This window comes from Vulpes lagopus, chromosome 2 (genome assembly GCF_018345385.1).
Source record: "Vulpes lagopus strain Blue_001 chromosome 2, ASM1834538v1, whole genome shotgun sequence".
Lineage (NCBI taxonomy): Eukaryota > Metazoa > Chordata > Mammalia > Carnivora > Canidae > Vulpes > Vulpes lagopus.
In genome coordinates, this window is record NC_054825.1 from 65,777,775 (window position 1) to 65,801,722 (window position 23,948).

The window sequence follows — 23,948 nt, forward strand, 5'->3', positions numbered from 1 at the left end:
CATGACCTGAGTCCAAGGCAGATGCTTCACCAATTAAGCCATCTAAGCATTTCCTAGACTGTTGTGTTTTCATTGTCATTTGTCTCCATGTATTTTTCGATCTCCTCTTTAATTTCTTGGTTGACTCATTCATTGTTTTGTAGCATGTTATTTAGCCTCCATATATTTATTCTCTTTCCAGATTTTTTTCTTCTGGTTGAGTTCTAGTTTCATAGTGTTGTGGTTGGACAAGATGCATAGTATGACTGCAATCATTTTGAATTTGTCGAGTCTTGATTCGTGGCTCAATATGTGATCTATTCTGGAGAATGTTCTATGCATACTTGACAAGAATGTGTATTCTGTTTTAGGATGGAATGTTATAAATAGATCTGTTGTTAGATCCATGTGTTCCAATGTGTCATTCAAAGCCACTGTTTCCTTGTTGATTTTCTGCTTTGAAGATCTGTCCATTGATGTAAGTGGGATGTTAAAGTCTCCTATTATTGTAATACTGTTTATTGCTTTCTTTATGTTTGTTATTAGTAGCTTCATGTATCTGGGTGCTCCATGTTGGGTACATAAATATTTACAATTTTTACACCTTGTTGGACTGTTCCATTTATGATTGTATAGTGTCCTTCTTTGTCTCTTTTACAGTCTTTGTTTAAAGTCTACTTTGTCTGATATAAGTATTGTTACCTCAGCTTTCTTTTTACTTCGATTTGCATGATAAATGCTTTTCCATCCCTTTAGTTTCAATCTGCATGTGTCTTTAGGTCTGAAATGAATCTTTTGTAGGTGGCATATATATGGGTCTTGCTTTTTTATCCATTCTGTCACCCTATTTTTTTATTGGAACATTTAGTCTATTTACATTCAAAGTAAATATTGCTATGTATGTACTTATTACCATTTTGTTAGTTGTTTTATGGTGGTTTTTGTAAATCTTCTCTATTCCTTTCTTCTCTTGCTCTTTTCTCTCATAGTTTACAGGCTTTCTTTAATGATATATTTGGATTCTTTTCTCTTATTTTTTGCATATATATTATTAGTTTGTGTGGTTATTACTATTAGGTCACATATGACATTTTATGCCTACAGTGGTCTAAAATAAGTTGATGATTGCTTAAGTTTGAACCCATTCTTTAGTCTTCTCCACAGTCTTCCAGGTTTCAGGTATATGATGTCATACTTTATATCTTTTAATTTTGTGATCTCTTGACTAATTTTTAGAAATGTACCTATTTTTATTGCTTTTGTTTCCTACTTCTTTTTCTTGTACTTGTGGTTTTTCCTTTCTACTTAGTGAGTTCCCTTAAATATTTCTTGCAGTTTTTGTTTGTCTGAGAAACTGTCTCTTTCTATTATGAATGATAGTTTTGCTGGATAGAGTATTCTTAGCTGCAGTTTTTTTTCCTTTCATGACTTTGAATATATCCTGTCCCACTCCCTTCTGTTCTGCAAAGTGTCTGCCAAAAAGAATCAGCTGATGGCCTTAGAGTTTCCCTTGTATGTAACTGTTTTCTTTTCTCTTGCTGCTTTTCAAATTTTTTCTTTGTTACTACTTTTTGCCTTTTTAATTAGTATGTATCTTAATTGTAAAATTGGGTTGACTTTGTTGGGGGCTCTCTGTGTCTAGGCTGAGGGGCAGGGGAGGAAAGTAATGTTCACCATCTCCTCTGTTCCTTGAGAAGTCTCCCAAGGATCACTGCTTCTCCAATACATTCTCTGAGATTAGTAAACAAGTCACCCTCCGTAAACTCCAGGTTTCTTTTCAAACTGATGCTTCTATGCTGTATGTCCTTGGAGATGTTTCTTATGGTGTGTCTTTTAGGGTAAGGACTCAGTTCCCTATTGCCCTCTCTCCAGGCTCTCCCAGGGTGGAGCAGGTTGAATTTTGAAGTTCCAGATGTTAAGCCTTGCTGATTGTAAGCTCTTGAGAAAAATATGCCCTTCTGGTTTTCAAAACCAAATGTTATAGGGATTCTCTGGGCCTGGGACACCTGTTGTAAGGGTCTGTTTCTTTTTAGTCTCTGCACCCATGATGTCTTTTCCCTTCCATGGACAGTCCCATAGGTCTATTGAGCTCCTGACTGCCTCTCTGCCCTTCTTACCCTCTTTTGTGTGTCTTTTCTACATTTAGCTGCGGAGAGTCTGTTCTGCTAGATTTCTGGTAGTTTCTGGGTTATTTACACTGATGTGGGTGTTACCTGGTTTGTAACCCTGGGGACAAGGTGGGCTTAGGGTTCTCCTCCTTAGCCAACTTCTTTGGAACTTTTCCATTCTTGGTAATTCACTCTTTCTATGTAGTTCATGTGGGAGGCCCAAGACAAATCATTTTAAAGCATATAAAGACCACTATTCTTGTGTAAAATTCTTAATTGAGATTTCATGTAGTTTGGTAACATAGGAAGGAAAAGAAATAAATAATTAGAGGTTTTCTTAAAACTAACTAAGGCTGTTCTTGGTTCCAAAATGTGGAGGTTGCGGAACCAGCACACATTATTCCACAGGAAAGCCCTTTGTATATATATGGGGTGTGGAGTAGGTCACATTATGACTTTCATTGGCATTTTGTTGGCCCCTTCCTCCAAAAAACATTAAAAAGTATATTTTACAATTGTGTGAGTATAAAGACAAATGTAATCCAGGCTGGGTTTATTATTATGAATTCATTATGTATTCATCTTTTTCTTCTAATTTTAAAATAATTTAAATTTAAACATTTTTGTCTGTCCCACAAAGTATTATGGGCCTTAGGCAATGCATCTGTTTTGCTTACAAAGGAGGTTGTTTTTTTTTGGTTGGAATTTATATTCCCGATTCTCAGGCATTATTGTGAGCTTATAGTGTTTATCAGCTTATAGTGGTTTGGTCCTGCAGTAAAGGATTGGTGATAAAAAAGATATGTAACATGGAACCTACCCTCACAGGCACCTTTCAATGTGTGTAAAAGAACATGTATATTTATTAATACATGTGTTTAAAGAGTGTTATTTTTGCCTGTGTTTACTCCTTATGGTACAACAACAAATCCAAAAGTTCTTTAAGTACTTTTGCAGTTATACTTGTGAAGGTATTAGTTTTTGTTTGAAATTGGTTTCCATCTAATATACTAATTTGTTTGAAAAGATGTATAATTTTTTCAAAATCCTCTATTTTCTTGTTTAACTGAAAATGAGGCCATTAGAATGAAGTGATAATCAGTACCCGCCAATCAGTGACATACAAAGACAGTGCTAGTTTTACAAGGATTCTTACAACTTTGGGGTTATTACTTTTTTTTTTAAATATTAATTTATTTTTTATTGGTGTTCAATTTGCCAACATATAGAATAACACCCAGTGCTCATCCCGTCAAGTGCCCCCCCTCAGTGCCCATCACCCAGTCACCCCCCACCCCCCGTCCACCTCCCCTTCCACCACCCCTAGTTCGTTATTACTTTTTAATGGATTCTCCTGTACATTTTTGTAACTTTTTGGTGTCTAGAGGAAAAAGGACATGGGAAATTTTATTGAGTACCACTAGAGATGAGAAATGCCCAATCCCTTCCATTTCACTTTTCTAAAATTCTGTATTAAAAGGTGATAGAAATTATTCCAGACCCAAAATCTTTTTTAAAAAAGATTTTATTTATTCATGAGAGACAGAGAGAGACAGAGACAGAGACAGAGACAACAGGCAGAGGGAGAAGCAGGTTCCCCACAAGGAGCCCGATGCAGGACTCGATCCTGGATTGCGGGATCATGACCTGAGCTGAAGGCAGGCACCCAACCGCTGAGCCACCCAGGTGTCCCAGACACTAAATCTTTGCTGTTATCCCAAGTATTGTAGGGCACAAGTTATCCAGTCATTGGTTCCTCAGCTTTTTAACTGGGAAGGAAGGAAGAGGCAGCATTGGTGTTCTTAGTCCTATTTGTGTTCTAGATTTTTATGCTATCCTTAAATCTCTTTGAAATAGGAGTCTTTTTTTTTTTCCTCCACAGAGTGTTTACTATATACTTAAAAATTTGCCATCATAGTCATTGTGCACAGTTGCAAATAGAAAGTGCAGAAAAGAGATGTCTTCTGGCTCTCATACACTTCTCAAAATTGTGTGCTGCTCTCATTGAGGTATTATGTAGGCTTTAAGCAATCTGATGTTTTGTTACTCAGGATATAGGTTGGGTTGGGCTGCTATTAAAAAACCACCGGTCACTGGAAACTCTCTATAGGGGCTGTTCCTCAACACCATCCTTTATCACTTCTCTATGGATTTGGTGGGGAGAGGGGAATATTCCCTCCTTGAATGTTATTTTCCCTTAATCTTCATGAGTCTTGGGGAAATTCTTGATTCTCAGACTGCTGTGACCCTGTCTCCTTCACTGGATCTCAGTGGAATTTCCCCTGGTTCAGTCGTCTGTACTCTTCTCTCTGTATAGTGTGTTCTGCAGAGGGTTCCTCTTCTATCTTGACTACTTTCATCTCCATGGAGATAACTCTTAAATCTACGGTATCAATTGTGATATCTTTCCTAAATGGTATACCTTATTTCCAATTGATACTCGCTTTGATCTAATAATTCTATTAATATAGTTTTAGGTTGTACAGAATGATAAAATCTGGGAATTAGAATGGTCTTCAAAAATCATCCTGTTCAGATTTTCTTTCAACTTGACAATCTATTCCTAGAGTGTTGCTGAATATTTTCCTTGAATATTTACTCTGACATGTCCAAGTGTGTAATTTAGGAGATAGATAATTCTCTGGACAGTAAATTCTCCTACATATTAACTAGAACTTCACATCCTTTTAAAGTTTACTTTCTGTTCTGTAGTTTGGAACAACAGCATATCTGTTCTGCCACCTACATTATTTAAAGGTCTCTCTCATATTATGCTCTCACAGACACATAGGGAATACTATTTGACCAAATGTCCAGGCTGTCTCATGGCCCACTCAAATTGACACATTAAAATTAACTATCACAGCCATGTTTTAGTTTATCAAGATATTCTTAAATTTGTCTATTTCTCCTTTTAGTTCTGTCAGTTTTTGCTTTATATTTTTTTAAGTTACATAGTAGATTTATGCATACATAGAGTTATGTATTCCTGGAAGCATAATCTTTTATTGTTATGGATGGTCCTGCTTATCTCTGGTAATTCTTATATATTGAAGTATACTTCATCTGAGATTAGTGTAGGGATACCAGAATTCCTTTGATTAATGTTCACATTAATCAATATATATATTTATATATAAAAATATATTTTTCTATATTTTGACTTTGAGTCCCTTAATGTTCTTAAATTTAAGATGCAACATATAGTGGTTTTAAAAAATATAGTTTGATAAACTTTGGCTTTTATTTTTTTTTATTTTTTTAAACTTTGGCTTTTAAATGAAATATTTAGTTCATTTATGGTTAATATAATTACTGATATATTTATGATTAATAAATTATCTTGCTATTTGTTATTCTACATTTATTTTTCTCTTTTTTGTTGCTTTCCTTTGCATAGTAATATTTCTATTGTTCCATTTCTAAGCATGTTAGCTTGTTACTTATCATTCCTTTAATATTGTTTTTGTGGTTATTCTTAAGATTACAACACATCTATTTAATTTAGTACTTTTACTACTTTGTGAGCCATGTAAGAATTTAGAGCATTTTAACTTTGTTACTCTTTTTTTTCCTTGTCTACTCTCTGTGCCATTGTTATCATGTATTTAACTCTTTGTATATTTTAAAACTAACAAGACAGCAGTAACAAATGACATGTGTTGTTGTCACCATATTCATTATTTGTGTAGATTTACCTACAATACTTCATTTTTTTTCCATTTTTTTGCATTTCTGTGATTCTCTCTGGAATAATTTTCCTTCTGCCTAAAGACTTCCTTTCATTTTTTTAAAAACTGAATTCAGTCACTTTTATTAGGAGAAAAGAATCTTTAGTTTGGATTTATATTGGATGAATCATTTCTATGGAGCATAGAACTCCAGATTGATAGTATTTTCTCTGGCACATTAAAGGTACCATTCCATTACATTCAGGCCTTCATTCATTCTTTTAAAAAGTAAACTGACGGGCTTGTCATTCTTTTGTTACTCTCTTGAATTCTTTTGTTGAAGTGATATGTCTTCTGGCTATTTCAAAAGCTTTCTTTTTGTCTTTCATCCTTTTTACTATTCTGGCCTAGGTATGGTTTTCTTAGTATTTGTCTAACTTGGAATTTACAGAGATTCTTATTTTTTCAACTTGACTTCTTTTGGATGTTGGAAAATTCTCAGAATATCTTCAAATACTCTTACTACTCTCTATTCCCTCAGTTCTCTCTTGTGGGACTCCAAATGATACATATGATAGATCTTTTAACATGTATCTAGTGTGCTTATGCTTTTTTTCTGATATTTTCAACTTTTTTCTTCCCTCCATGTTCAGTTTTTATATTTTTCTAATGACTAATTTACAACTATTCCCTTCTGCTGCTATGTCTACTGTGCTGTTAAACTCATATATTGAATGCTTAGTTACATTATTATATTTTTAAATTCTATACTTTTTGTTTCTTTTATGCATAATTTTTTTTAGTGAAATTATTCATTTTGTCATCCATTCAAATGTACATGTTAATCACAATTATTTTAAAGTCCATGTCTGACAGTTCCAATATCTAGATCATCTGTAGGTTGATTTCCATTTTCTACTTTTCTCTTGGTTTTCAATAGTTTGATATTGTTCCCTGCCATACTTGATAATTTATTATTGAAATCTAGACCTTGCACATAAAAAAAATTGTAGGGATGTGGATAGTGTTATCTTCCTTGAGGAGAATTTACTTTTCTTCTCACATGCAGTTAGAGAAGGAACAGGTTATTTGATCCAGTCACAGACTGAGATATCATGAGGCTGATTTTTAGTAATTATAAGGCCTACTCTATTTTTGTTAGTTCTTCTAGAATGCAGTTCTTCAGAAGTCAACAGGAAACCTAGAGTGTTACCAAAGATCCTCTTCCCTGCTGGGTTCTTTATTTTATTTTATTTTATTTTATTTTATTTTATTTTATTTTTTTTTATTGGAATTCAATTTGCCAACATATAACATAACACCCAGTGTTCATCCCGCCAAGTGCTTCTGGGTTCTGAACTCTATTCTCTTCTCTCATCTCTGGGAAGCTGAGGAATTAGCAAATGCCTTAAGGGAAAGGTACAGAATATTAAGTTTACTTTAATACCTTTCTCTTCTCTGCTGGTTTTTGGCCCTTTAAGTTTTGTCAGATTTTGTTCTATATATTTTCAAACATTTTATATATTTCATCTAGCTTTTTTAGTTCTCAACAGATGGGTTGATCCTGACACAAGTTGCTCCATTATAGTGGGAAGCTTAAAAACACATTTTAAATAACGTTTTTTAGTTGACCAGAAAAATACATTAAATATTACTATTCTATAGTTATAGGAGTGTCTGAATATGAATAAGGAATAAACAAATGAATAGTGAATTGAATAAGAAAATAATGGTTAATGAATATATTAATCAGTATTCTCTGCTAGAATAGGTTTAAATATTAGCATGACACAAACACAAAAATAAGTCAATTTTGAACTACGACATTTATAGTGAGTAATAAAATTATAAATACTTTGAATGACATTGTATGTCATATATTCTTATTGGCCTTTAGGACATATTTATAAATGCATTTGTGCCAGTTCTCCATTTCTTTGTGATTTAGCATTCCCAAATGTATAATATTCTAGTTGTCATACTTTGGCTTTGTAAAAGAAAAATCCTTAATTTCATCCCTAGAACTATAATCATTTATTAAAAAAATGCTTTTATGTCCCTTAACATAGACCCACACCTTAGAACACTTCTTTAATTCAGTATTTGAGCATTTAATTCAGTATCTGGCATTTATCAAGCCTCTAATTGTAGCTGCCATTGTTATTATTTTGAGTAGCTTTAATAAATGCTATTTGAATTATAGTCCCCTGGTGGACCTTGTTTTCATGTAATATTGTGTCTTCTAATTGTTCCAACAGAACTTCCTAATTTAAAGGGAATTCTAATTTTTATTTCTAGGCTTAACTTTGAAATCTAGATTCTTTTAATGACAAAATAAAATCTTAAACCTTATGAAGTAATTTCAAGATGGTATTTTCTATGAAGAAAAGTAACCTTAATAACTAAGGAATTGTCTATTGTGAATTGTAAATTTTTGTATGGTGGATAAGCTAATTAAAACATCACATTTCAACGATTTTGGTTGGAATGATCTTGTTTGACTGTGGTAGTGTTGATTGTCTTACGATAATAAGAACTTTGGTAATTCATTCATTTACTTACTAGTTTATCCATCCATCCAATCTAAGCATTTTGCAAGTATTTACTGAACATATAGTATGTGCCAGACACTGCCCCGGGGGTTTCAGATAGAGCTGTGTGTGAACAAAACAGATTTTAAAAAGTAAAAAATTTCAGTCTGTATGGAGCTTACATTTTTGTGGGGGGAGAGGAAGAAAGCCAGTCATCAAAATCAATGAATAAATAAATTATCTTGTACATTTGAGGGGCTACAATTTTATGAGACTGATGTGCTGCTACTGCGCTAAGGAAGCAGGTATGGGGCTGCAGTTTTGAAAAGGGTAATCAGGAAAGGCTGAATTGAGAAAGACATACTTGAGCAAAGGTTTGAAGGAAGTGAGAGAGGAGCCATATAGATATCTGGAAGAAGCATTCTAGAAGCAAAGGGAATAGCAAGGGCAAAGGCTTTGAGATGAGTGTGTGCCTGTGTTCAAGGGATAACAAATAGACCCACTGTGGTTGGAGTTGCAGGAATAAGGGGGAGGTTTGTCAAGGCTAGATCCAGTTTTTGTTGAGGCCTAAACTAATACAAAATACAAAATTAAGTATAATAGGAAATATTTAGAGTAAGAAAATAAATCACTATAAACTACAGTTTTGAAAATCTGAAAATACCAGACACATCACAAAATCCAGAAAAATAACCTAATATTTTCATTAATGCATTGCCTGTCATAACTTCATGGTACTTTTAGTCCTATATTTTTGTCCCCCTATTTTTGATTGCCTCTTATATGACCATTATTCTGTTACATAATTTTCTATAGAAATACTAGAAAGATAATTCAATTTTTCCTCTAGCATAAAGTTTTTTTTTAATTTATTTTTTATTTTTAAACTTTTTTTATTGGAGTTCAATTTGCCAACACATAGCATAACACCCAGTGCTCATCCCACCAAGTGCCCCCCTCAGTGCCCGTCACCCAGTCACCCCCTCCCCCCACCCACCTCCCTTTCCACCATCCCTTGTTCGTTTCCCAGAGTTAGGAGTCTCTCATGTACTGTCTCCCTCTCTGATATTTCCCACTCATTTTCTCTCCTTTCCCCTTTATTCCCTTTCACTAATTTTTATATTCCCCAAATGAAAGAGACCATATAATGTTTGTGCTTCTCTGATTGACTTATTTCACTCAGCATGATACCCTCTAGTTCCATCCACGTCGAAGCAAATGGTGGGTATTTGTCATTTCTAATGGCTGAGTAATATTCCATTGTATACATAAACCACCTCTTCTTTATCCATTCATCTTTCGATGGACACCGAGGCTCCTTCCACAGTTTGGCTATTGTGGACATTGCTGCTATAAACACCGGGGTGCAGGTGTCCCAATGTTTCACTGCATCTGTATCTTTGGGGTAAATCCCCAGCAGTGCAATTGCTGGGTCATAGGGCAGATCTATTTTTAACTCTTTGAGGAACCTTCACACAGTTTTCCCTCCACACAGTTTTCCAGAGTGGCTGCACCAGTTCACATTCCCACCAACAGTGCAAGAGGGTTCCCCTTTCTCTACATTCTCTCCAACATTCCTTGTTTCCTGTCTTGTTAATTTTCCCCATTCTCACTGGTGTGAGGTGGTATCTCATTGTGGTTTTGATTTGTATTTCCCTGATGGCCAGTGATGCGGAGCATAAAGTTATGATAGTTTAGAATACTTTTTTCAGCTTCGTGACTTCAGAATGTCATGTAAAAATTTGTAATGGTTAACTTTGGGAAAACCTCCACGTTTCCTTCATATCTGAGCTGTTACAAATGTATTTGTTGTGTGTAGTACTGCTCAAATGGGTTTGTGCTCTATAAGTACAGAAATTCTAATAAATATCATTTATGCAATCCCATGAAAAATTATTGTATGCTTATTATATATGGTACAGGAAATACTCAATACTTGGTAATTCTTATACTAATAGAAGATAAATTCTGTTTTAACTAGGAGTTGATAAAAAATGAAATGTTTCACATACAATTTTACGTGTGATGACTGGGGGAATTCTGCACAAGCTAACTTCTGGCTCTGTATTGCAAATCCGTGTCCTCCAAGATCCATATAATTCTGGGGCTAGGTGCTATAGCACATGGTCATGTTGCTGTATGACCTTGAGGCGTGTACCTTCATGTTATAACACTGGATGAGTCCCCATGGAGGTAGCATTTCTGAGAGCCATTCCTACCCTGGGGGGACAACCAATGACTTAACTCTATACAGAAATGACAGTGAATCACATAAATATACATAAATATCACATGAATAAACACAAACTCAATGAATTTCCAACTTGACAGCCTCTTTTCTGGATCCCAGTGCCATCTGACATGAGACAAAGTCAATTTCCCCCAAGAAATTAGAGTGGAAGAGACAGTGATCTTAGCTTCATGACTAAAATATTTTATTTTTTTAAATCAAATCAGAAAAAATACAAACACATGTTTTTTAATGGAAATTATTTTTATTTTTCCAGTTTTATTGGGAAGTAATTGAGATTTATCACTGTATAAGTTTAAGGCATGCAGCATGATGGTTTGATTTAATTATATTGTGAAATGATTATTACAATGGATTCAGCTAACATCCATCTTCTTGTGTGGTACAATAAAAAGAAAGAAAAAAGAATAAAGGGAGAAAAACTTTCTTTCTTTGGGAACTCTTAAGTTCCACACCTTTTCTGTGCATCATATAGCAGTGTTAGCTACAGTCGTCATGTTGCACATTATATCTCTAGTATTTCCTTATCTTATAACAGTAAGTTTGCCTTCCTCTCCTTACCCTGTCCCATAACCACAAATAGTCTGATTTCTTTTTCTATAAGTTTGTTTGTTTAGGTTCTATATAAGTGAGATCAGATAGTATTGGTCTTTCTCAATCTGAGTTATTTCACTTAGCACAATGCTGTCAAGGCCTGTCCATGTTGTTGGGATCAGTAAGATTTCCTGGGTAAACATGTTTCTAGCGCTAGTCCTGGGGTCTTGGAATGAAAGTACAAGTGAGATGAGCTGAAGCTTAAGCTTCATTAGCTTCACCATAAATGGGCTTCTGGTGTTTATAATGGGGTAGGTGTGTGAAGATGAAGCATGGCCCTGAACAACTTTGTAAGAACTTGCTTTTCTCTTGAGAGGGAGCACCATTGGAAGTTTTGAGCAGAGGAAAGAGATGATTCTTGTTGTAGGCATATTAATGATCCCTTCCCCCAAAGATATTCATGTCAATCCTTGGAACCTGTGAATATGGGGTTGCCATGTAAGCATGGTAAAAGAAAGTTTGGAGATATGGTTAAGGATGCTGGGATAGGATGAATGTCCTGGATTATATAGGTGGGCCCACTGTAATCCCAAGGGTTCTGATAAGAAGGAAGCAGGAGAGTCAGAGAAGGTGATGTGACAATAGAAATGGAGTCAGAATGATGTGGCCATGAACCAAGGAATGTGGGCAGCTTCTAGAAGCTGGAAAAGGCACAGAATGGATTCTCTCATAGAGCTTTTAGAAGGAACTCAGTCCTGATGAAACATCTTGATTTTAGCCCTGTGAGCTCTGTTTTCAGACTTCTGACTTCCAGAATAATAAGATGACACATTTGTTTTGTTTTAAGCAACTGAGTTTGTGGTGATTTGCTAGAGCAGCAATAGGAAACTAATACAATTATAAAAGTATCACTCTTGTCCTCTATTGAAAATAGATTATAGGGCTGAGATAGAAGCAAGGATTGCCCATGGGAGCCTATTGCAGTAGCTGGAGGAGAGAGGAGGGGTGACTTGGACCAGAGTGTGAACAGGTGGGGTGGGAGGGGAATGTGGGAAATGGGCAGATTTCTTTTTTGCCCAAAGTTCTGGCTCCATTGTATTTCTTTTACAATATATGTTTTCCAAATGCTTCACTAATAGGTAAATATAGTGATGTTCCTAATTTTTCTTTTGGTCTTTTCACACGTGGTCCATGATTTTGCTAGAGGGGACAGTGGAGGAGAAACTAGAGATGTCCTCTTGAAAAGTTGATATTTTATCTTAGGTGGGAAACCACCTCTACCAAATTCTTTTTCTTTTCAGTAAATGACTTGAATAGGGTGCTTGGCAAAACAACCTACCATACTCCCCAGTGTGTATCTAGCTGCATAGATTCCTTTCAGAGCTGCTTGAGACAGGTGGTGATGCCTTTTCCTCACCTATCTGGACCTGACTTTCTTTTTCTCTGATTTCCATGGCTCCCTGGGCCTCTCCTCTGCTTCCTTGCTGTGTGGGTATTTGTAAGAGTGTTCACCCTTTGAAGGCTGTTGCAGTCTTGTTTGGTTTTCCTTCACTGTCTATAACAGAGCCTTGCTCAGAGGAGCTCAATAAATATTTCTGGAATAAATCACTGTATTGGCTCCAGCAGATTTTAATTGCCACATGAATTCAGGGGTATGAGGCACGGGACCAATACGTACTAAAGAAATTCAATTTATGAGCCCCATTCATCTCAAAATAACAAATGTAAGCTTTGAAAAACACAGCTTCTTGTGCAACTCCTGAGATATCAAACAGATAAGAAACATCTTTAGATTTCCTTGTCATGTGTCTTTCTTTTCTACCTGGAGTTCTTTCCTTTCACTTGGTGACAGGTGGCTTGCTTTCCCTTGGATGGTCAGAATGTACCTCATAGTGGAAAATTAAATGTCCTCCAGCTTCTTCTAAGCTCTTGTTATTCTTGGGGGTAGATCCTGATTTTATTTTTCTTTTAGAAGGGGGATGCTGTAGGAAGATACAGCCATTTTTCATCTTAACTGAAAACATCCCAATCCTGGCAGTCCATAAAATGCATTTTTTGCTATACATAGCCAAACTGTAAAATAATGGAAATAAAAACCAACAGTCTAGCACTGGGCCCATATGAGAAAGGGTACAAAGAAAGCAGTAAGCTTGGAATAGGGATTTGGGAGAATATTCTTAGCAAGGACGCTCAAAGCCTCTAAGAAGAGAGTAGACAAGTTTTCTAGGAAGGAGAGAGAAGCCTAGAAGCAGTGGGATGTGAGAGGCAACAGGACTGTAGGGTTAATTGGGAGGGAGTATGTGTTTGAACTATACCCTGGAGCATCGTGTCCTTCTTCTCCTTGACCTCTGGATACAGGCACACAGCAATTTGCAGTTTCCCAGCCAACTCTGCACAGTACCATCTGCCATATTTTTATACCCAGAATCTCTTCCAAGCTGCTTTTACAAGAAAGGCAACTCAATATTTGAAATCTGATTGTACTGCATAGTCTTGCAAGGCCTTTATTCTCCTCATTTGTAAAATGGAACTAATAATAACATGTACCTAATAGGATTGTTTTGAGGAATAATGAAATGTATGTGAAACAGTTCATATAGTATCTAGTTTTTAACTAGTGCTCAGTACATGTAGCTGCTGTTATTATCATTATATTGTAGTAATTCTTAAATCTCTAGTTATGGAATCTAAACTTACAGAAAGCAGTATGCCATGGACTTATATGAAGATTTTATTGATTTTTACTTGTAATTTACATAATATAATTCATGTATGGTGGAAGAAGAATGAATTGGTTAAACATTTTTATATTTCTTTGTGGAGCTATAGTAAGCCATGGGAGGAATAGAGTTTCCAATAAATCAAATTTTCCAAATATCTGGACCTGATGAGCAAATTGGCTCAGCCAAGAAGAAAACAAACCCAAGGCCTTTTAGTATTTGTTTGAATACCCTAACTCTGTTTCCAAGGTCTTTTGTGAGGACAAGAATAAAAAAAAATTTGTGGGAAGATTTTTCTTTTTTGCCTCGATTCTCTTTAGTTTGTTGTTCAAATGTCAATAAGTCCCAGCAGCTGCAGGTCACCACTGGGTTTCAATAGGAAACCCCGGTTTAGGACACATATTTTTCAATTGTATCAGAATGTGTTTTTGGAGTCAAATCAGGAAATCTTGGAGGGCGGGGAACTCTTTTCTTTAAAGCTCTCCCCACTCATTGTTCTTTCCTCATGTCTTTAATGAATTACTTTGGCTCCGAACCACACAGACCAGATTGTGAAGAATGAAAGAAAATTCAGAAAGGAAAAAGCTTAAGTTATTGATTTGGCTTGAGGATGTATTTTTCTGAGCCTTCTGACCCAATTCAGAAAACCAACAACAACTCTAAACCCCAAATGACACTCCATGTTTGGAGACATTCTTCAACTTTTGGATTGGCACCAACCTTGTTGAGGAAGTACCAGTTCCTGTCATCAGGGTTTTATACAGAACCCCCAAATTTTTTGTGGTGCTTCATCATTTCATGATTTTGGGGATCTAAAGCCAATTGCCTGAAGATTGTCTCCCAAACCACGTTTGGTGAAGGACAAAATGCTCTGGCGTTAATTGAAGGACAGTTGTGTTCTTTAATTAGGAATTCATAGTTGCTGTGATCACTTATGGGTCAAATGGAATCCTCCTAAAAATTCCTCCTTACTCTTGGTCTTTTAACAGAGCTACTGCATTCACTAACTAGTCTTAAATATTAAGTTGTTAGGAGTTGTTCATAGACAAACTAAGAGAAAAAAATGACATAAATGCCTGCTGGAAGTAGAAGCTTAATATTGTCCTATTTATTGTAGTATGAGGAAGAAGAGCTCAGATTAGGGGTTGGGTGTTGCCTTCAACAATCTGGGGAAAGGGGCACCTGGGTGGCTCAGCAGTTGAGAGTCTGGTCATGATCCTGGGGTCTTGGGATTGAGTCCCACGTTAGGCTCCTGCAGGGAGCCTGCTTCTCCCTACGTCTCTGCCTCTTGTTCTGTGTATCTCAATAAATAAATAAAATATGAAAAACAAAAAACCCAACAGCCTGGGGAAGGATCAGTTGGTATTTGTCAGTTTCCACTAAGAACATTCATAAAATTACTTCAGATCCTTTTGCGAAATAATAATATAAGCAACAATAAGACTAAGCTTGAATCAGTTCTTTTTCTCACCTATTTGCTATTTTTTTAGGAAAATAGTTTTTTTTTTGGTTATTTTTCTGTTTGCAAAGTGCTTTCCATACATTTTCTTATTTAATAACAGCAACACAAAATGGCATTATTTTTCTGAGGAACCACAGATGACGAGAGGTCATGAGTTAAAACGTACTCACACACATAGTTGGTAGAAGGAAGATGTCAGGCCTCTGGCTTAAAGATTCAGACCTCCTCCTCTTGTATGAATACTCTGTCATCAAACTCATTTTTATGGGTCCCAAAAGTCTTGGTAACAAAGAACAACATCTCAACTGAGGTTAAAAATTTCCAGCAGGGTTGTGTTATGTCCCTCCCATCTTTCAAACTTGTGTTTTAGTGATTAGATAACACTGGATTTTTAAAAAGTTTTTTTATAAAGATTCTATTTATTATGAGAGAGAGAGAGAGAGCATGAGCAAGGAGAGGGATAGAGGGAAAAGGAGAAGTAGGTTCTTTACTAAGCAGGGAGCCCAACGCTGGGCTGGATCCCGGGACCCTAGGATCTTGACCTGAGCTGAAAGCAGACACCTAACCAACTGAGCCACCCAGGTGCCCCAACACTTGGATGTTCTTGATGCATCTCCTCTTTCCACATGGAAAGACAGTTATATGTATGTACATAAGTAGATTTGGTTTTGTTATCTGAAACCTGTCATCTATCTGATGAGATAATTATTGCAGGGAGGGACAGGGTAGATTACAGGTCATTTATCCTGAAAGTAAGGTTACACTTTTTGGTAAACGGGTCCTAACATTTAACTGATTTATAAATGACCACTTCATAAAATTAATGAGGTATGCTTATTTAGTTATCTCAGATAAGGTAACAGGAAGCACATGGCTCAAAGATAAGCATTCTATGACTGCTTCATTGATCTTTTATTTGATCAAGGCAGCCATCAAATTATACTGGCTTTGGAAAGTGAAGTCTACTCCCATTACCCCATATGAAGTGGGACTTTGTGGGTTTAGTTACCTATTTTTTATTATACCTATTTTTCTATATTCTGGACCAGGTCCAAAGCAAGTGTCTAAGATAATTCTACCTCTGCTAATGTCTCTTCTTGCTAGCTGAAGTGATGGATAGCTTCCTGTTTAGGCAAATATCCTTGAGAGGCTCCTCAGCTGTCACAAAAGAATGTTAACACTATTTACCAGCTTGATTTTCTGTCCTAAAAATCTGAACTCAGGGGGATCCCTGGGTGGATCAGCGGTTTGGCACCTGCCTTTGGCCCAGGGCGTGATCCTGGAGCCCCAGGATTGAGTCCCACGTTGGGCCTCCGGTATGGAGCCTGCTTCTCCCTCCCTCTGCCTCTCTCTCTGTCTATCATAAATAAATAAATCTTAAAAAAAAAATCCGAACTCAGCAATACAGCATAGCAGTTCTTTAGGTATTTTTCAGGAATTTCAATCTGACACTCAGTCTTTTAGCATTTAACACAAGTGCAGTTGAGAGAAATAATTAGGGTGATTTCTGGAAGGATATGCAGTCTGTTTATTCATCTAAATACCCTAAAATATATTCCTGAATTTAATCATATCAGTAGAGACTGAATATGAGACCCTACTTTGGACCCTCTGAATTGTGTTTGGAATGATATCTCTAGAATTGTTACAAAACACAGTCTTAAAATCTCATTTTATGTTCTTTGTATCAAACAATAACTTCTTTATGAGTCTTTCTTAGAGAAATTATTGTTTGAGCCAAGATACAAATACATAATTGTGCTTTTACTGAGAAATTGGTTTATTTTTGCCATACAGGCTGTGAAATAAATGGAAATAGACAAGCTTTTCCTTTTTCTGTAGAATTTGTGGTCCCCCTAGAACAGGTATATGGGTAATCATGTCAGGTAGTTTTATTTTTGTTGTTGACTATAGTTGATCATCGTCCTTCTATATCTTCTTTAACTCCACTTTATTTTTAATATTTAAACTACTTCCCTGTTGTACATTCTTGAGTCATTGTTTTGGTGATGATTTTGTATGTAAATACTCTTGCATGTCTGAAAGTGTTCTTATTGCCCCTTTACACTTGATTGATTATTTGGCTGGGTACAGAATTCTGAGCTCAAATATCTTTTTCCTTAAAACTAGAAGGCATCACTTCAATGTCTTCTATCATCCTTGTTGCTGATGAGAAATTTCATGTTAGTCTAATTCTTGGATCTCTAGGGCTAAGCATTTTTTTCTCTTCTGGAATTTTAAAATATTTTGTCTTTGTCCTTGGAGCTCAAAATTTTATAGAGATCTGTGGTCTATATTTATTCATTCTGATTGGCACTTGGTGGCTTTTTCACTTTGAAGAGTTATGTCTTACTCTGATGCAGGGAAGTTTTCTTCTGTTTATTTGATTATTTCTACTTATCCTTGTTTATGTTCCCTTCTCCTAAGTGTTCTTCTCATATCTTCTTCCTCTTTGTCATTTTGCTATATATTTTAAGAGCTTTCTTCAATCTTATTTTTCATTCTGTCTATCCTATCAGTTGAATGGTTTTAATTCTAGGACCTCTTTCTTGTTATCTTTGTTCCTATCAGCTTGTTCTTGCTTCATGGATGCCATTGTCTTCTTGAATATCTTCAAGGTACTAATTAGCATGACAGTTCTTTTCCCCATCCATTTTCAGCATTATTTCTTTCTCTTGAAACCTTCTCTTTTGTGCTATTGATTTTTCTCAGATGTCTGGTGACTTCAGGTTGCTGGTTTGTGTTTACAAGAGAGCAGTTGTAAAGATCTTTCCTCTGGCCAGCCCTCTCTTTTAAATTGGAGGGCTGGTGATGTAGCCAACTCACAGGGAGGTTTTTCTGTTTGTCTTAGTTTGTCCTGGCTACTAAAGCAGAATACTGTAGACTGGGTGGCTTACAAACAACCACTCAAACAATCTTGGAGATTGGGAAATCCAAGATCAAGGAGTCAGTGGGTTTGGTGTCTGGTGAGAGCAGCTTCCTGGTCCACAGATGGCTGTCTTCTTGCTGTGTCCTTTCATGATGCAAGGGCCAAAGGACTCTCTGGGGCCTCTTTTATAAGGGCACTAATCCCACTCATAAAGGCTCTACCTTCATAACCTAATCACCTCCCTAAGGCCCTCAAATACCATCATACTGGGAATATTCCAACATAGAAATTTTGGGAGACCACAAACATTCAGTCTATAGGCTGTAGTTTGGCAAATCCCACAGCTGCCTCTGAAAGGCAGGGTTTATTAGGACCTGACTTTCCTGTAGCCAATGTAGAGATTAAAAGCTTCTTCACTCTTAAATCGGAATACTCACTCTTGGTTTCTTCCCCAGGCATGTTGCCTAATCTCTTTAGTAAGTAAGAGTAGAGGTATAGGGGGGCCTCATCTAACTAAATTTTTCTTTAATTATTCTGGTGATGCTCCAAAACTAGAGTGCACAGATAATTTATCTTCTAAGCCAGGACACTTTTGAGAGTGAAAAGTTATTTGGCCAAGACAATAGACATAAACTAGGATTGTCACTCTATAACACATTTTCAATCTTTGTATTGACTGAATTTGGAATTTTCTGGGCCTTCACTGGGAATTTAAAAAAATTATGAACTTCTGCTAGCCTCCACTCTTGTTTTCTAGCATTGTTATGTTTTTATTCTTTTAAAAAAACATTGCTGTTATTTCAGTGAGACCTGGTAGGAAGGGAGGTAGGACACATTTAGTTTCCTATCTTGAACTGGAAGCTCTTTGAACTACACTTAAATATATGCTGGCTCGCTATATTTTATACATCCTTGTGTAGCACTTTACTCCTTTTTGGAATCACACAAATTCAGTAATAACGATTATGTAGCAGTGAGCTTATCCTAGTAAATCCTCAATCTTCTGGCAGGTACTTTTCTTTCAATACTCTCACAGCTGGAAGGGTCTTGCAATGCCTATGAAATATTGGGCATTAAGTCATTGAACCTTTGAGCAGTTCTCCAGGGGAGTTGTTTATGGAAGATTTGTTTTCAGCTTCCTTTTCTTATAGGATGTGACTTATTGCCAAGAGGGGTTTCTATCCCCTCACCCACTGTCCTGGCCGTTCTTGACCTAGCATAGTTAGGTTAAAAGCAGAAAACTGTAGAGATATAGAACCAAAGCCAGAATTTTGCAAAGCTTAGTGAAGGGATGGAAAATATGCCAGAGTTTGTCTATAAAGACACAGGCCGGGCAGCCTGGGTACAGCGATTTAGTGCCACCTTCAGCCCAGGGCGTGATCCTGGAGACCTGGGATCGTGTCCCACGTCGGGCTCACTGCTTGGAGCCAGCTTCTCCCTCTGCCTGTGTCTCTGCCTCTCTCTCTCTCTCTCTCTCTTTCTCTGTGTCTCTCATGAATAAATAAATAAAATATTAAAAAAAAGACACAGTTCAGAAAGACCATACCTACTGGAAGTACAGAGAGATGATAAAGATTTAGATTTAGAGGCCAACAGAGGACTTTCTGGTTCTAACAAAGTCTCATGGGACAAGAGCAAAGTGGACACTCAGAAAAATATCCAAACTTTCCTACCACAGAAATTACTCTTCTGGACACTTTGGGAAAGGGTTATTCTGTTTTTGGGGAGGGTAGTTACATGAAGACACTGGACAGGAGTCAGTTACATGAAGACACTGGACAGGAGTCAAGATTCTGGTGTTTGGAGTTAGTAATATTTGGTGCAGAACTATAGAATTCTATCCCTGGTATGCTCAGTATAAATGTGAAATTTAAAAATGATTATCATCTGAATGTATATGATATAAACTAAAGGCAATTAATGTATAAATTAGCATATCTAAGTTTTGATTTAGAGTTAAAGTTAATCTTTAAATTATAAGCAGGCTGCTAGGTGGGCCAGATTAACCTTTGCCCTCCCAATACTATACGTTGTTTTCCTATCAGCAGTTTTACTATGCCTGCATTGAGATAGGGATGTTTAAGCAAATCATCCAGCTTTAAGTCCCCTCACCCTCCAAAATAGCATTTTGGGCTTTGATATTATTGCTCTTTGTTAAGGAACCAGTAAGAAGGGGAGGATAGTGCTTTTATAGCCAAGGTTTGAAATGTTTCCTTCAGGGGATGGTTGGTGAAGAGGATGCCTCCGGGTGAGTTCTGGACTTCAGAGTTATATATTTAGGGGTAAGCCAACTCAGATGAGATCACCTGTGGATATCAGTCCAATATTGTTTTTACCAGAAATTAGGTGAGCTAGCCTTGAAAACAGGAACAGCCACAGAGAACTGACTTTATTACATAGGAAAGAAGAAAGCCATGTAGGTGGATGTCAGACAGACAAACATTCCACAAAAGGTAGAGACTCAACCATAACCAAAGACAGGATGTCATTTGTCAGAAGCAGTTTTCAGAGGTGAATGCAATGTCATATTGAGATTCGAACTAAAGAGGCTGTAGAAACATTTACATTCCTCTTGGACTTTTGGGAAAAAGTAGTCAATTTGTACAAATCATTGTGCCTGGTTTTGGAGGATGGTGGTGGTGATAAAATCCCCTTCATCTTCCTCATATTTTCCCTCTCATTTTTATGTTCAGCTCTTCTCTTTGCTTTCCTCTTACTCTTCCTTTCTCCATTCCCTACTATATGACTCCAACTAACTTTCCACCCTCCAGTCTCCTTTGTATGTGCCTTCTCCAAACTTGGACTTTTACCACTATCCCTATGCTTTTTACCACCTGTCACTTAACCACGTGGAGAACTGTGGGATTAAGGAAACCCTAGGTGAAATGATGAAGTCACTTGCCATGAATGTTCAACATTGACATCTGGTGATTATTTTGCTGGTCTTCATCTCATAACTTTCATTATGCCATTGTTACCCTTTTGTCAACTCTAAATTCAGTAAAATGGAGCAAGAACTTGCTACATTTACTACAAAAACATGCTCTGCTGTTGGTTTCTGGGGCACTATCTTTTCTTTCCCTCTACAAATTTTAATTTCTGTGCCATCGTAATCTTTGAGTTGTTCTTTTATTTTGTTGTTTGTTCTGGTGTTTACATTTGTTTCCAGAAGATATATATATGTATATATATATTTGGCAAATTGCCCTTCCAGCAAAGAGCAGGTTTCAGTCTCCTGGTGGTGTGCAGTTTCTCTCAATAAGCCTTGTTTAGAAATATCACCTTTGCTCATTGACCATAAGGTTAGTGACCTCATCGACCGCTTCAGGATGGTTTTGTTTGGCTATCTCATATTTTTTCACTTTGTAGCAAAAAAAAAAAAAAAAAAAATCCCTCCCCAGGATGGTGTTTGACTTTCAGCAGCTTTCTCCTTTAGGTATTGCTTAGAGCTAAGAGAAAGGGTCTTTGTAGAGCTAAAGAGATGTAGAAATTAGAGACACATAATGTTTTGTTTTATGGCTGGCATCAGAATTACAATGAGACACATTTCAGCTTTCCATTCTGGGACTTTCCAACACATGTTCCAACATTTAGGCTGGAAAAAAACCAATGCCCTTCAAATTTCAAAGGAAAGAATTCTTGCAACCTTGACGACAATCAAAGTAACCTAAGTGATGTTAGTTTAATGAGTTATATGTTTCTTTGGGTCAAAAATTTAATTTCATACCTGATTTCTCTTTCTCTTTAGAAGTGGAACGGACAGTGAAAGCCAATGACCGTGAATATAATGAAAAGTTCCAGTATGCAGTGAGTAAAACATACATAGTACACATATGCTGGGATGGGTTTTACCTTAAGGGCAGTTGAATTCATGTCTTCTAGAACTTTATGACTTCACCAAAAACTTTGTTTTATTTTCGCCCATTTTAGTATTAAGGTGCTATATTTTTCTATAAAATACAGATTTTAGTAATATTTATATACTTATTTTGTCCTGTAGTAAGAGTGGTTGGTTTGCTCTTTGGTATACGAAGAAGATAAAATTTCTTCCTCAAGAATTGATGCTTAGCTCATTTTGGTGCTGATCTATTTACTCAGAGTACATAGGAAAATAAAAAATGGGCTTCTATGGTAATACTTGGTGATAGAAGTGGTGTATTGGCTGATGGGTAACAAATGGCTTTCGGGGGATTTTCTGTAAGTAACTCAGGCTGAATGTGGAAAAGTATATGTAGGACAAAGTTCCTAGGTCCCGAATGATTGTTTTTATCAAGTGAGAATTATTAATTAACATGTTCAGGCTTTAAGTTTATACTGAATGACTTTTTAAGATTTTTAATGAGGATTTTCCTCATTTAAATTAGAAATATTTATTGTCTATTAAGTGACTGGCACTGTTCTAGGAACTTGGGATATATTGATGAACAATTTCATGAATTACTATGGTGGCTCCTCATAAAGATCTTTTCATCTTTCTATGATTCAGACTAAGTTGATACATGGAGTCTTTTATAAACTCTAAAAAAGATAATGGGTAGAATTGATTTTGTGGGTGACATTTAGCTTATAAGACCTGCTGTAAGATTGAGTACACTGTCACATTTCATGAAAGAAAGTCTCCATTAAAGAGGATTTTGATGACTATGAAGGCAGGGCAAACTATGGCAGTGTCCATTTAGGCACTAGCCAGATGATAGAGAGTTTTGCCCAACAGATAATTTTTAGCATTTCGTTCTTATTGGCAGGTCTTTCCCATATACAGAGTTGGATGCATTGGGCTATTGTAGCTTGGTACCATTAAATATTCAACAATTCCTCTTTTTCATGCTGTGCTAATCACATAATTTGTTGTTCAATGACAGTTTACCTACGGGGAATCACTACACTGGCTTGCTGAAAGTTTTCTCATTGTAAAGTAATATATTGGAACTCTGATTTTATCTGTCAATCTTGTAAGCTTGGTTAACATAAGTCTGCTCTTGAAAGAAAGAATCCTTTTCAGGAAGCTGATGAACATGTTTCATAGTTTGAGAGAAAGAGACTAAAATCCCTCATTTTATGCCACTCTGTGAAGCTTCTAGTTATTTGGCCCCTCTGGTTATCACCAGACTTGGTCCCATGCCTTTTTTTTTTATCCATTCTACAGCCATTCCTTTAACTGTAGAGGATGACCCTTGAAAGCCTTGACCATTAAACCCTGAATCAGAGGAGTAGATATGTGTATATTTTAAGATCTTGTGGAAATACAGTAATATGTAATCTATTGTGGGTTATTATTTGACCGTGTTTACTTTTTTTCCAGTGTGTAACAAGTATTTTCATTCTGTAAGTAGTAACTCTATAAGAAAAGCCATATTTTATTTGCCTTTGTGAGAGCATATAGGTTTTTCTACTTATAGTTATTTTTACCTAATTTATGAAATATTTCAAACTTACAGAACAGGATTGGAAAAGATACCTGTGTGCCTACCACTCAGATTAAATAGATGCTAACAGTTTGCTATGATTGTTTCAGATCTTTTAAAGTACACAATGATACAGAGATGATTTTCTCTTGAGCTTGCAAGATTTTGAACAAAAGCACACAGATTTGTGGATGCAGCTGTGTTTTCTCTTGAGCTTTCTAACAACAAAATAGTAGAACAGTATTCCATGGTTGCAGCAGATCAAAATAGCAGTTTGGTCTCTGATTAAAACCTTCCAAGGAAAGAACAAAACCCATTATGAGCTGGCAAAACCAGGAAGGACAAGAGTTAAGAAAGGAAGGATGCAGAGGAGAGAGGGGCACAGGTAACCCTGGTCTGTTGATCACTTCTGTGGCTC

At 36.4% G+C, this 23,948-nt stretch overlaps 1 protein-coding gene across 4 annotated transcripts in view; it reads left to right on the top strand.

The window, feature by feature from the left end:
- Window positions 1-23,948, top strand: part of ATP8B4 (ATPase phospholipid transporting 8B4 (putative)) — a 240,680-nt gene that overhangs the window by 26,620 nt on the left and 190,112 nt on the right. For all 4 annotated transcript variants that reach the window (XM_041741577.1, XM_041741569.1, XM_041741593.1 and 1 more), the window contains exon 3: window positions 21,874-21,932. In XM_041741577.1, coding sequence (XP_041597511.1) covers window positions 21,874-21,932 — 59 coding nt within the window. The remainder of the gene's footprint in view (window positions 1-21,873; window positions 21,933-23,948) is intronic.